General features: G+C 38.2%; 1 protein-coding gene across 8 annotated transcripts in view; it reads left to right on the top strand.

Moving 5' to 3' along the window:
• CPQ (carboxypeptidase Q) overlaps nucleotides 1-15201 on the top strand; it is a 549973-nt gene that overhangs the window by 393026 nt on the left and 141746 nt on the right. Inside the window, exon 8 of one of the 8 annotated variants that reach the window (XM_045454138.1) lies at nucleotides 431-462. The exons of the other annotated variants lie outside the window; for them this stretch is intronic. Coding sequence (XP_045310094.1) covers nucleotides 431-447 — 17 coding nt within the window. The 3' untranslated portion in view covers nucleotides 448-462. Of the gene's footprint in view, nucleotides 1-430; nucleotides 463-15201 lie in introns of those variants that run through there. 8 annotated transcript variants of the gene reach the window in all.

The raw sequence follows: 15201 nt of genomic DNA, 5'->3' as shown, positions 1-15201 counted from the left end.
TAGCTCTTCGATGTCAAATGATGCTTCTGGGGATTCTGAGGCTTCTTTATAGTTCCTATTCAGCCAAAGTAAATTGATTATGGGTTGATGAGAGTTGGTGAGAGGATTATAGGAATGAAGGTGTAAAAGCCAACTGGCTCATGGCCAAGGACACAGATGGCACTCTGACTCTTATGGGCAAAATCAAGTTCCAGATTATATGCTATGGATCAGCTATGTATTCTCTATTGGCAAGGAACCTCATCCCAGACAGTGATATTAAAATAGTATGCATCAAAAATATATATTTAGTATGCACCTTTTCTGACCTGAAAATGGAGGAATTACCTGTCTAAGCCTTTTATAGTGTCAGTACTCCATAATCAAAATCCCATATATTTCCATAAGTTAAAATTGCTTTCAGTATAAAACAGTGGTGTTTTGAACAAAGGAGCAGTCTACTCATGAACCTTTACCTTTTAGGTAAGCACAGAATTGCCTATATCAAACAAACATGAATAAAGGTCAGCTATGAATTTTAAATTGTTCAAAAGATTGGTAATTCAACATCACTAAAATGTAGGGAGCAAATTGATGAGAATATCTTGGAAGAGAAAGAATATATTTTCCTAATTTTTTTAAACATCTGGTCTTCATACTAATTTTATTTCAATTTTTGTTAATATAACCACACAAATGCCTGATTTATACAGTTTAAGTATCCCATAGCAACGTGATCTTGTGTTTCTCTCTTTCATTTCCTTCCTAGCCCTCCCCCCCCCCCCATTTATTTCTTGAGAGAATCAGGAAAAGGTTTTCTGTTTCTTCTCTGTTGAATCTATTTATGAAAATTTGAACTAAACAGCTTAGCACAATTAAGCAGGATGCCTCATTCATCAAACCTTCATTTTTCTAAGACTTCCATCCTATCAGTCACCAAAAAGCATGTGTTAAGTGGCAACTGTTTCTAGTCTGTTGGCATGCCACATCTGTTGACAATTACAGAGGTGCGTAAGACGCCATTCATATCGTGGTATGTGCTTCCCTGTGCCTTGGGTCACAGGCCCTCAGGGACATTTACAAAGTGTGTGCTTTTTCACTGTCCTGGAACTAAAGAGTTTAATTTTGCCTGAGAATGTGTTTATGCACCTTGTAAAGGAACTAGTCATTCTTTTTTGCTTTTCCTTGCTACGCAGGGTGTGTGTGTGTGTTTGTGTGTGTGTGTGTGTGTGTGTGTGTGTGTGTGTGCGCGCGCGCGCACGCGCGTGCGCGCGCATACGTGTGCACACCACCAAAGAAAAACCATGCTAGGTAATAAGCACAAAGACTTTCTTTTACATACCCACCAACCTTCCTTGTAAATTGCTGCTTTGGATTTTTATTCATTCTTTTGTTAGTACCATATTTCTTGGCTTCTCTTGGATTTTGTATTTTTTTTTAATACTACTTAATTCTGGTTTTATTTCCTCATGTTCTTGGTCAAGATTTGGATCAGATTTTTTCAATATATGTCTGCAATTGCAAGTCACTGGGACCCTCTCTGAAGTTATGCCCTCTTTCTTTTGGGTCTCTTCCTGACCTATAAACATGTTTCATTCTATAATCCATATTTCTAAGGAAGTATTTAGAACCTCAAAAAGCTGAATCTATAAGTCATCTACCCAGGTATTTTATCTCCTGGAATAGTTGGCAATATCCAAAATGTTGACATTTTCTCCTGTTTTTACTTAAGTATTTAATATTGGGTATGCATGATCATAGTAACATAGTTTGAGGGTGTTTTTTGTTTGTTTGGTTTTTGTTTTTTGTTTTTCATTTAAAAGAGAGGTACTGGAATGCCTGGGTGGCTCAGTTGGTTGAGCATCTGACTCTTGATTTTGGCTCAGATTGTGATCTCGTGGTTTGTAGGATTGAGCCCCTCCTCGGGCTCCACGCTGACAGTGTGGAGCCTGCTTGGAATTTTTCTCTCTCTCTCTCTCCTTCTCTCTCTGCCTCTCTCTCTTTCTCTCAAAATTAATAAATAAACATTTTAAAAAATAAAATAAGAGAGGGGTACTGCTTTTGGACATTGTGAGCATATTTTATTAATATTATGAATAATCAAATGAATTCTAGAAGAGCTACCTTAAGGGAGTTACTTAATGGCTAAAAGAAGAACTAGGAGAGAAAGAAGTTGAGAACGAGGTTAAAGTCAATGGTAGTTTCATCCATGGTGGTTAATGGTGTTTCTTAATATTTAAATATCAAGTGTGTTGTAATGCTTAATTATCCTTAATATCTAAATGAATCACCACCATATTGAAGAAAAGAAGAAGTGACCTACAAATTCTTTAGTGTTTGTTGAAGAGGAAGGAGCAGCTTGAGGAGCTTGGAGAATTCTACAGGAGAGAGGAAGTTGTTAGATCCTAGGCTCCCATTTCCCTCAAATGAAGAAAACAGGATGCATGAGCGTGCCTCTTCTCCAACATTAAATTTTGCATTGGTTTGCTATTAAACTCAAGGGTATGTGAAGGAAGCAATTTTAATTGCTTGGCACTTTAAAAACCTGTTCTACTGTTCAGTGGGTTAGAAATATTTTGAAAATTTGATTGCATTTACAGCCATGCAAATTTACCTGTAATAAATTTCTGCTGTATGCCTAAATAATCTGTCTTCTAGAAATGAACATATAAATGCAACTATAGAATGCTCAGAAGAGAAAGGGAGGCCAGTATTTACTGATGACCTGCATGGTACTAAATGCATTACATTCACTATTTTATCCTCTCTTCTTAATATCCATATGAGTAGATACTGCTATTTCTATTTTACAGAGGAGGAAACTGAGGCTAAGACCCACTAGGAGCCCCTACCTAACTTGTATGAAGTGCAGTGCAGACCCGCCCCAGCTCTGTTTGACTGCAAGCCTGTTTTCCTTCTCAGCTGTCTTTACATCCCTGGGGTGATGCTGAAAACAGTGAGGAGTGGCAGCTTCTTAGTTCACGTAGGCTTTGCAATCAGTGCAGCCTGATTCATCGAAGACACACACCCAGCTTCATACACACAAATCCACTTGGGGCCTGATTTATCTGGATTTGTGTCTAAATTATCCCATATATCAAATAATGCTAGATACTCTCTCCAATTTCTGCCTGGTAGCCAGCTTAAAATGTCTCAAAACTCCCACTGTTCAGAGCAATACTAAGAATGTTGTCTTATGTTAATCAAGTATACACTGTGCTGTCTCGTATTAATTAAATTTGTGGTACCTAAATCAAGAATCCTTCGGGTTGGCTTTTGGAGCATGCTCTGTCTCTGGCATGGGAAGAGCCTATTTTGAGATTTTCCTACACAAAAGTAAAGAGCCACCATCAGGTATTGTTGAGAGCCTTTTCAACTGATCCCCAAACGTAAGAGGAATCTAGCTTCTCTGGAAGTTTTTAATAAATCTCATTATCTGACCATTAGTCAAATGCCTAGAATATGACATTCCTTCATTATTTTTTTCCACTTATGGTTTTGTTTAAAGTCTCTTTTGATGTTGTTTGCCCCCAGGTAGTGGTAAATGACCATGATTGCTAATAGGCTGGTTTCCACCAGCTAACAACTGCCTCATAAATATTCAACAGGGGCATTCTGTGCGAAGGGCTGGGGAATTAGGTGACCTGCCAAGTCTTTCCACATCTAATATCTATGATAATGGCTGCAAATTACTTGGGACAGAAGGAATGGTCTTGCACTGTGAAAAAACGAAGGGAAATCAAGACAGCCTGTGGCTCCTAGCTGCAGTAGTCAGCTTGCCTGGCTGAGAACACCTTTCCCAGGCGCTGTTCACTGAGGTTGCTGCCTTTCAACCCTGCCTTACAGCTGAGGGCTAGGGTGTTCACCCCTGCTTAACCACAATCCTCACCACCCAGAAGAGTCGAGCAGTCTTTTCTCTTTGTTTTAATCTTTTGTTGTAATGGTAATTAGCATTACACCTTGAGTAGTAAATTAAGAAATCCAAAACAGAATTTTAAATTTAAAAGGCTTTCCCACTAGGAATGCAGTTGCATTAATTTTGTGGACTGAAGGTAAACTGAATTAGCTGAGTGTGTGAATTCATTACCTTATTCTAATCCTCAACATCACAAATGCAAAAGGCTGTCATTAAATTTGAGAACTGACAAGAACTGGGATTTCTCAATATGAGTGTTGAAAGATTAATTTGAAAAGATCTCACTAAAAAATACAAAAGTTTATTGCTAACGTGGGATATTTTATATTCATAGTCTGTACCTGGTTTTAAAAAGTGCCCCTTTGCCGTACCTGGTTTAAAAAGAAGTGATACATCATTTAGAGCACTTGATCAAATTTTAAATTGAAATACCTATAGTTATTATTTTGTCCTGGTGATACGTAAGCACGGTTTATAAGATCATATTGGAAATTTCTTTGTCATCAAAAGATATTTGATTTCCATTTATTAAACATTTTACATCCAAACAGAAGTTAAAAACAAAGAAAAAGAAAGAGAAAATGAGCTCCTCCCTCCCCCATCCATTCTTTTCAAAATATGATTTCGGAAAAGAAAGTATTTACTCCTTTGACAATATCTCATTACTGTGTATTTGTGGTAAAAATATTAGTGGTAAAAAAGAAATGGTACTAATGAACACAGTGGTAATAAATTTCACGCAAGTATAGTTAATTTTCACCAAACTAGTTGCCAAGCTGGTAGTGGGGTAAAAATGGTACATATTTCATTTTTGGTCAGTGGCATTTTAATTTTATAAATAGCCATCTACCTTGATTTACACATCTGTAGCACATTTTAAACATCTGTGTCTAAGACGACCATTTGGGAAAAGGAAGCAAAAGGTTCGCTGGCTTCACTTAATACCTGTTGTCTGGTTCTCTGTACTGCATTCAAGTCCCAAATGAGATTTTGTAAAGAGAAATTGTATGCAGTTTGCTTACTTATTATAGAGTGAATAACCTAGGATGGCTTTTTACAAGCCAGCATGTGATTTTACTGACTTTTCAAATGTTATGCAACTGTTGAAGAACTTAAACATCGGTTCCAACAGTGAAAATTAGAATAATTGAGATCAAGCGCTGGAGGCTGATGGTTCTCTTAACTCTGTTACCACAGGAGCCCTTCACTCCCTTGTGTTGCATTTATTAGTTTGCAAGAGATTTTTGCGTTCAGAACATAAGACCTAGTTTTAAAAATGCTACTTGGGATTGCGGGGGTGCCTGGCTGGCTTAGTCAGTAAAGCAAGTGACTCTTGATCTTCTAGCCCCACATTGGGTGTAGAGATTGCTAAAAAAAAAAAAAAAAAAACAAAAACACTTTAAAACAATACTACTTTGAGTAACAGACTGGTTTGTAGCATTATTTTCATCCAACTTGATTAATTTTAGCCATAGATCACTTAAAAGAACAGCTTGATTAAAACTATTAGAAAAGGAATATATTGCATGTAGCTTAGCCATAAAATATGAAGCCCAAGCTATGCGTGAAATAACTTTTAAAGGTAACCCTTCTATGGAAAAAGATAGTATGGAGTGCCTGGGCAGCTCAGTGGGTTGAATGTCTGACTTCAGCTTGGGTCATGATCTCAAGGTTCACGAGTTTGAGCCCCGCATTGGGCTCTGTGCTGACAGAGCTGGCTTCGGATCTTCTGCTCCCCCCCGCCTCTCTCTCTCTCTCTCTCTCAAAAATAAATAAACATTAAAAAATTTTAAAGATAATAATTTATAATATTACCACTCCCAAGATACGTAGACAGCCATTGCTATTAAGAAAATCACATTGATTCTGTCTACCTTGCTGTATGTCTGCTTCTTTCCTAAAACCACAGTCCTAGAAGCAATTTTAATGATCCATGATATAATCCTTAGTTTTCCCCCTAAACAAGACCAGACCTAAAGCCATTGATTCTAACATCAGAATGGTCTACTAGATCCTTTTCATTTGCTGTTAGTACAGGGGTATCCCCTCATCCCCCATGAGCATAAGAATAGCAGTTTTGTTACAAGATCTGGAAAAAAAAAAAACACATTGAATCCCTTACTGCTGTAGATGTATTTATTTTGTAGTCATTAAAAGCTAAGAGGGCTTCTTCTCAAATTTTTGCATGATGATTCCTGAATGAAACATTTGCCACTTTTTCCTTCTCAACACTACCCTAACCCTTATGTGTATTGAACTCAACATCAATAGGGGTTGGGGGTGTTGATCCTTTCTTTAACTTTGGCCTTTTGCAAACATTTACTTACCCTGGACCAGTGGTATTCAAATAATATAATTAAGAATCTCTTGTAAAGCCTGTTAAAAGTACAGATTCCTGAGTCCCATACTAAGAAACACTAATGTAGTAAATCTGGGTTGGGACCCAGAATCTTCATTTTTCTTAAGTTCCCCATAAGTCCCCTTATGACTAAGATGTAGGGTGTCCAGGAACCATCCTTTGAGGAAAGGCAGGGGTTCTGGGTCCTTGTTCATGTGTTCAAACAGCATCAACTTACTGTAACTACCTAAGAATTGCATGATCTAGTCAGTGTTTTCCCAGATTTAATAATGTTATCAGATTCAGAACCAAAGGAATAACAACTGGGCTACTTGGGATGAATAGCAGTTTGGTGATGCTGAGAGCACTCTAGACTGGGAAGACCTGGGTGAGTTCCAGAGCCCTGTTGATGAAGCTTTTGCAGTGTTGAGAGACTTATTACCATGACTCCGTTTTGTAGGGTATGAGTAGAGATAATCATCTTTGCCTTCTACCCCCATAATACCAAGACTCTGACAAATACAGAGGCACAACTTGTAAAAATAAACTAATTTCTACATGGTCCTGTAGTTATATAAGTAACAGATTTCCAGAAACCAAACACCCATAGAAAACCCAGCATTTTCCTTATGTTTTATAATAATTTCCCTTGGTTTTAAATGATGGTTTGTAAAACCACCTCCTCAGAGACTTTCTCCTTAACTTTCTACTTTACCTTCATCCCGTCTCAATTCATTTCTATAAAGATATTGAGATGCCATATTACATGTCACATTTCTAAACCACCCTCTAACTGGTACCCTTGGAGATCTTACATTTCCCACACTCAGAACCTAGAAGGTCAACCATATTTGACTCACTGAAAATAACAAACAGCTGCTGAGCTGGCCTCGAATAATGTATGGGATAAAAAGTCAGGTTTAACCACAAAAGCCTTCCCAATCATGAGTCAGTGTGTGGGTGCCTCCATATTAGACTTCATGCAAGAGAAAGGAGCTGAGTGCGGGAAAGTTCTCAAGAGATTCTTTGGACTTAGGATTTTTGAAAGGAAACATCCTTGTCCACCCTCACTAGAGTCACCTCTTTCATTTCTTTACCCACCTCATTCTTTTCAAACGCTGTGTACACTTCACATCAGACCAGAGTGCCCCAAGAGTCCCTATAACTTCTGCTTTGTCAAAGACCAGGAAGGCGTATGCAGTTGAACAAGGCAGGTTTATTACTCATTGCAGTGGGAGAGGACATACACCATGAGAACTCATGGGGCTTCTCAGTCAAAGATGTTAAAAAGGACTTGAGACATTTGGGTTTGCATTAGGACAGAGTTTGAGGTGGGGTCCAAGGAAGCAGGGATTTGCTCTAGATTGGGTGTTCTCAGGAAGAGGTACAATTCTGTGGCTGGATATCTTAATCTTATCTGCAGGAAAGGCAAACCAGGAAGAGTATGTTTTTTTGCCATGAAAATTTCAGGTTCTCTTTGTAGGTGCTGTGTTTTTTTTTTTTTTAAGATTAATTTTCTGCTTTGCCATTGTTTGTTTATGATTAGTTCATCTGATCTCGAGTTGCATGCCACTATCATTTATGAACTTGGGAAGTAGGGATTTAGGAACAGTGAGAAGGGTGAGTAGAGACTCCTCTCTATGAAGCAGTGGGTCAGTAGGGGAATTATAAGGAAGAGCAAGGGGAATGAAATGGTTTTCCAAAGTCTACTCAAGTGAGAAATGGGTGGAATGCATGGATGGATGGATAGATGGATGGATATAAAATATCAGGCCCATCTGAACTTACTACCATCCCAGATAATCTGCAGTTATCCTGAATACCTCTGGAACCAAAATCAACAAAACACATGATTCCTACCATTTTATGATTTGTTTATGTATGTATTGCACCTATATTGACACATAATACTGAAATTATGGGCTGCTAAAATTATGAAGAAAGGCAGTTAATGGTCCAGAAAGTTTTATTCATTCATAACAAAAGGGAATATAGGCAGGCTGAAACTAGTAGAAAACCCATTACCTTTTAAATCTGTCAGAAATCTCTGGTCAGCTGTGGCTATCCTCAGAATCATAAGGTTTTTAAAGCCTATGAAATGTTCATTTTCACATAAACATGAAATGGTGTCAGGGTATGGTGGGGGGAATTCCTGTCCAACAGGCGCTTCTGCAGAAATAGAGAGGGATCCTCCCTCAAGAGGTGTGGGAAGGAATCCAGTTGTGCCCCATGAGTGGCATAGACAACTATGGAGATTGAACTTACGCTTGATGCTTATTACCCTGGGCAGAGAGGACAGGAGTCCCTCCTCTTATCTGTATTCTTTGTAAGGACTAAGCTTCCTGAGAAGTTAAGCCACCAGTTAGAATATGAAATCTTTAGAGGCACCTGGGTGGCTCAGTTGGTTAAACATCCAGCTTCAGCTCAGATCATGATCTCGCTATTCATGTGTTCGAGCCCTGCATCGGGCTGTCTGCTGTCAGCACAGAGCCCACTTCAGATCCTCTGTCTCCCCCCTCTCTCTCTGCCCCTCCCCTGCTCATTCTCTCACTCCCTCTCTCAAAAATAAAATAAAACATTAAAAAAAAACCCACTTTGCTTCTACTGGGTATAGATTTGTACATAATCCTTCAGTGGAACATGAAAAGGAAAATAACTTAAAAAAATAGAATATGAAATCTTTAAGGGAAGCCATTTGTCTGCTTTTTCTTTGCCTTCTACTTTAAATGTAAAGGCTTGTCATAGCCAGTACCTAGAGTTCCATGAGGTATGAGGCTTCATAAAGGTAGGGAATGCCCCCTCCTTTTCCTCTTAGAAGTATGTGAAAGCCTCCTTGCTCCTTTTTTTTTTTTTAATTTCTACTTTTTTTCAGAATGAGCATTCTGAGAACAAAACTCTTCTCTGATAACTCTTATAAAACACTTTTGTGCTTGGCCCTCCAAGGATTAAGAATTGGACACATAATTCTCCATTCATTTCTCAAGTGTCAAGAGAGAATTGAGTTTAAAGGCTCCAATTCCCTTGCAGGTTACACTGTCTATCTAGATGAATTAGTATTCAACATGGCTTTGGGAAAATCTCAGATGATTTGCAGTTTTGCAAATTGTTCAGACTCATAATGAAATCTCAGGCTGAGGAAATCACTAAACAGCTCCTGAGCATAAGCTTTTTCCTCTGATGTCCGGACATCTTGGGTCAAATCATTCATCTGCCTTCTTTGCCTCATGTATACTCGAAAACAAGGCTTCTTGAAAAAGTCACATACACCACTAATTTGGTGCAAATTCATGGCCTCCAACCTTAGCTGGGACCTCAGTGAGGCCCCCTTCTGTATGTCCTTAGTCAGTTCCTCTCCCAAACTACCACCACTGAACTCCTCTGCCACCCTCCATTTCCTTCCTTGCTCAGCAAAAGGCAGTCCATTATCCATCCATTCCCACTCTCCCTTTTGGGTACAATAGGATCTATATTCCTTTTCTTCTCCAGGATTATGTTCTGGGTCCTCTAACTTCTACACTCTCAAGCCCCTCAAACTGGCAATTATTTTCTATAGTTTCAATTCTCTTCACTAATGTTTTCCCTTTAGAATATAGAATATTCTCAAGTCTTTTCCATTTAAAAAAAATGTGAGCACCTTCACATAACTCCATGGCCCTCCAGGTCTTTTTCTTTGCAGCCAAGCATGTCTCCAACCACTGACTCCTTTTCTCAACTGCAGTCTGAATTCCACCTGAAGCAGTCCACCAAGACTACCCACCAAGGACTCATTTGGTTTTTGGCCAAGTCAAATGGGTCCTTTCCTTACTTGATTTTCCTGAAGCATTGACACAGGTGAGCCCCATGCACATTTTAATACTCTTTACTTCTTTAGCTTTGATGCACTTCTCTTCCCTGATTTTGCACCGCCCTCTTCCCGTTCCTTTTCAGGTTCCTCTCCGTGTGCTGGTCTCTTAAGTGTTAGTATGTGATAGGGTGTCATGCTTGGATTCTTCTCTTCTTATTTAGCTCAGTGTCCCTAAAAGAGAGCTCTGCAAGTTCCCAAATCTATATCTCTGGGTGTTAAAATCCATGTAGTCAACATTACCATGTGGATGGTCAGTAGGTACTTAAACTCAACATGACCAGAGCTGAACTTTTATCCCGTTCTCGTTCCAGTCCACCTCTAGAAATAGAAAATTATCATCCTAGTCACACAAACCTAAAAGTTTTGCATTGACTTAGACCTTTCTTCCTCATTCAGCCCTTTCCACTCAATTGATTCCCAAGATATGCTAATTCTACTTTCAGAATGTAGCCTTTTCTCTATTCATTGTGCTATTACTTTAGTTAAGGCACTAAAACTTTCTCATTAGTACATTGCTTCTAGTTATCTTCTTAAAATGTGGCTTCCCATTGCTTTCTAGGCAAACTTCTGAGCATGGCATATAATGTCCTTCATAACCTGCCACCTGCCAAACTCTGCAGCCTGCTCTCCGACCAGATTTCCATGTGGACATTTACTCCAGCATAACACCCTACCAGAAGTTCCTTCAAAACACCAAATTATCTCACAATTCTTCCTTTCATATGCTGTTCCCTCTGCTTCTAACATTACTTCTTTCTAATCCTTGTGGCTAACTTCTTCTTATCTTTTAAGGCTTAGTTCATATACTAACATCTTAATATGCTCATTCAGGAAATGTTAGTAATCATTATGGCTGATTGGCACCCATTCTTTATATTCTCCTAGCAAACCTTTAACATAGTGTTAATCATACTATCTGTATATGTGATATATATACCATATATATTCATAAATATATTACTATATATTTACTATATATTACTATATATATAGTAATATAACATATTATATAGCATAACATATATATAGCAATATAACATATTACTATATATTTAGGAATATATATAGTAGTATAACATATTACTATATATTTAGGAATATATATACACCATACATATTCCTATATATTGCTATATACACCATATATATTACTATATATTACTGTGTGTATATATCTTCCTATATATATAGTAATATATAGTAATAGGCCTCTTATTTTTCTTACCACCTAGTTCTGAACTCCAGCCATTTTGCTTTTACTTTATCTCACTTACATTACCAACCTGGACCCTAAAGGCATTTGGGTTTACTATACCTGTTTAAAATAACAAATATTATCAACAATTTTCTAGTGAAATTATGGTGGGGGTTGTAGTGATGATGATTATATTTATTGAATACTTACTATATGGTAGGCACTTTCTAAATGTTTAACATATATTATCTTACTTTAATCTCATTTAATGGTTGAGGAAACTGATAATGAGAGAGGTAAGTACCTTAGCCAAGTCATATAGCGTATAAGTATTGGAGTCAGGATTTGAACACATGGAGTACTAGCCTAGAGTACAAAAAAAGCAGGGTAAATATTTTCCACGTACTTCATCAACCTTATTCCATTTATTACTCTTTGAGAGAGAAAGCCTGGGAAATCAATTCAAAATACTTATTATATATCTCCAATTGACCCTTGAACAACACATGTTTGAGCTGTGTGGATCCATTTATACATGAGTTTTTTCCCATAAATACAGTAGATATAAAACACCATAAATATATTTTCCTTATGATTTTCTTAATATCATTTTCTTTTTTCTAGCTTACTTTATTGTAAGAATACTGTACATAATCTGAATAACATACAAATTATGTGTTAGTTGACCATTTACATTATTGGCAAGGCTTCCAGTCAATAGTAGGTTATTAGTGGTAAAATTTTTGAGGAAGCAAAAGTTATATGCAGATTTTCAGCTGCAGGGGGGTTTGGAACCCCAAACCCCCACCCCTCATTGTTCAAGAGTGAACTGGACTTTGTGATTGAATTAGGCCTTTGAATAAAATATAGCCCTTCCTTTAAGTTTACCACCTAGAAAGGAAAATAAGGTATGAACATACCTTAATAAGTAGACAAGGTGGGTGATGGGTATTGAGGAGGGCACCTTTTGGGATGAGCACTGGGTGTTGTATGGAAACAAATTTGATAATAAATTTCATATTAAAAAAATAAGCAGACAAAATATGATAAATGATAAAACTGAAAAGTGCTATGGAAATCGAAAATAACTTGCTATTTATTTGATATCTTGCATGTGGAAAATGCTTCATAAATTGCATTTGATTTAGTATATACATATACAAATGTGCACCCACATTTTCTAGCAGTCCCCATTTTCCAGTCCTGCTCTCCTTCAGGAATCAGAGGGTTCAGTGTCCCTATAACTAACACAGAATCCAATGGTTTCTGTATTAGTTAGCATATGTAATGTTGGCAGCTATAACAAACAGCCCCATCACAATGACTTAACAAATAAACATTAGTTCTTGCTCATGACACAGGCCAGTGGGGATCAGTATTTGGGAGGGGATGTTGTATACTACACAGTTATTCAGGTAATCAGATTTTTTCCATCTACTGGCCTTGATGTGCCCTAAGACCTTAGACACTTAAAGTCTTCAAATGACACCTCTGTACCTCTGTATTTGGTCAAACAATGAAGGGGGAGAGAGAGAGAGAAGGAGGGAGGGAGGGAGGGAGGGAGGGAAGGAGGGAGAGAAGGAGAGGACTTGGAAAATTACAAGAGAGGTTTTTACAGCCAGGCTTTGAAGTAGCACATGTGACCCCTGCCCAAAAGCCATTGTCCAGGACTAGTTGCGTAGCCCTGTCTAGGTGTAAGGAAGCTAGGAAATGGAGCCTTCTTGTGTCTCCAGGAGAAAAATGGTTTGGTGAACACATAGCATTGACTCTCTCATAGCCTTTATCCTCTTCATTATTCCAGTTATTGTATTTAAAAAATTTTTTTTTCAACGTTTATTTATTTTTGGGACAGAGAGAGAGCATGAACGGGGGAGGGGCAGAGAGAGAGGGAGACACAGAATTGGAAACAGGCTCCAGGCTCTGAGCCATCGCCCAGAGCCCGACGCGGGGCTCGAACTCACGGACCGCGAGATCGTGACCTGGCTGAAGTCGGACGCTTAACCGACTGCGCCACCCAGGCGCCCCAGTTATTGTATTTTTAAAGTTTCTCTACTCTTATCTCTCAGATATCACTGGGGCCTCATAATAGATTGGTGGAGAGAACTTGGAATACACCAATAATACAGTCTTCCCAACTTTGCACTGCCCACTTTTTTATTTTATCATTTTCTGCAGCTGCTTTCCATTCAATTCAGCTATAAAACGTTAATGAGGCAATCACTGTCCTAGGTCCTAGGGAGTCAGTCATGGACAAGACAGTCTGTGCTCTCAAGATGCTTAGTGTAGTGGGGCCAGTCATAACATCAATTTCAAGAGGCCTTCTCCAATGCCTTTTTCCCTCCCAGACTGCTTCTATGTTCTTGAGAGAGAAGGTGTATTTCCCTCTCCACACCAGCTCTAGACATTAGCTCTCTATAGAAAATTTTTCTTGTTCCTCCAGGGTCATTATGTTTTTTAAGATCTTTGAGAAACATCTCTAGAATTAATTTTGAGAGATAAGTCTAGATAGCATTACCCAGTATTATACCCCTGCTTAGTACTAAGATTCTCTTTAGATTGTGTCCTAAGGCATGACACAAATTCACTGTGTTCCTTGGCACAAGGTGAGCTCCTATACTATCTGAGTGCATCTGGCTGTCCTCTGGAGGAAGTTTGATCTTAAGTAGCTAGAAGAGTTGGCAAGAGTCCCTTCACCTGTCCTCAAATAGGGAAAAGGGATATTTATGCAAATCAGGTCCTAAAACAGCCATTGGTATCTCATGATTCTTCAAGGGAGACATGCAAACTAACTCTATAACATGAGGTGTGGGTGTGTGTGTGTGTGTGTGTGTGTGTGTGTGTGTGTGTGTTTGCAAAATTCAGGGAGAAACTTTATGGAGGAAACTGCCTTAGGCACATTAAATATATAAGTTTAATTTAACACAGAAACCAAGTATTTTTTAAACCAAGTTTTTAAAACACCCGAGACACTAAATTTCCTATGATGAATTCTCTGGAAGAAGTCCTAAAGCTCGTTCTCTGATCACTTCCTATCAGACTTGGAAGGGAACGGTGTTTTGTTTTGGTGAGTTCAACTCCACCCTTGTTCATTTTGGTTATAATAAAAAGTCTTAAAATATGTTTTTCTGAGCAAGTGATTTTTCCTAGTTCTAAATTCTCACCACCCTTGAAATGTTGTAAGTACAGCTCCAGTTGTCCTCAAGGAAAAGATCAAAGGAAGGAAAAAACATATTAATGAGCACAATAATTCAAAACCTCTTAAAATGTTGTTCCCATGTGTAGTGGGTCTTTCCGGGCATATCTCTGAGAAATGGATATTTTGGATCTTGATTTTAGCATATACAGGAAACCAATCCCCAGGCATTTCCCCCTTACAATTCCTTTACAAGTTCTCACTTAGAGAATTCCAAAAGTACCTTACTCAATGGTAATGTAGATTTCCCAGTGTTAAAAAAATTAGAGGAGAATGGACTGAGTTGGTATCTCAAGTAAGTTTACCTGTCTAGTCACCTGATATTAGCTACCTATATACTTACACCACCAGGGCACCGTTTATTAATTTAGTGATAAGCTACACAACATTGAAATTACATTGCTCCTCCATAGACAGAGAAATCACAAGTGGAGTTACCATTGCAAAGGATCTTAAAAATCCAGATGTAAATACTAAAAGCAGGAACCCCAGCTGTAACGTAAACTCCACAAGAAGAGGCCTTATTCACTGAGGAATCTCTAGTGCCTAGGTAGTACTTGGCATATTGTAGACCTTCAAGAATTAGTTGTTTAATGAATGGACATCAAACAGCATGGAGGAATATATCAATAAGTATTGAAAATGTAAGCATGGAAGGAGTTCAGCAAGAATAGCAAGAATGTATAAAGATGGCAGAGATGAGGAGAGCCATGAGGAGTTGTAGACCTCAAATAGG

Source organism: Leopardus geoffroyi, chromosome C3 (assembly GCF_018350155.1).
Source record: "Leopardus geoffroyi isolate Oge1 chromosome C3, O.geoffroyi_Oge1_pat1.0, whole genome shotgun sequence".
Lineage (NCBI taxonomy): Eukaryota > Metazoa > Chordata > Mammalia > Carnivora > Felidae > Leopardus > Leopardus geoffroyi.
The sequence above is the reverse complement of the archived record's forward strand: the minus strand, read 5'-3'. Positions and strand labels throughout refer to the sequence as shown.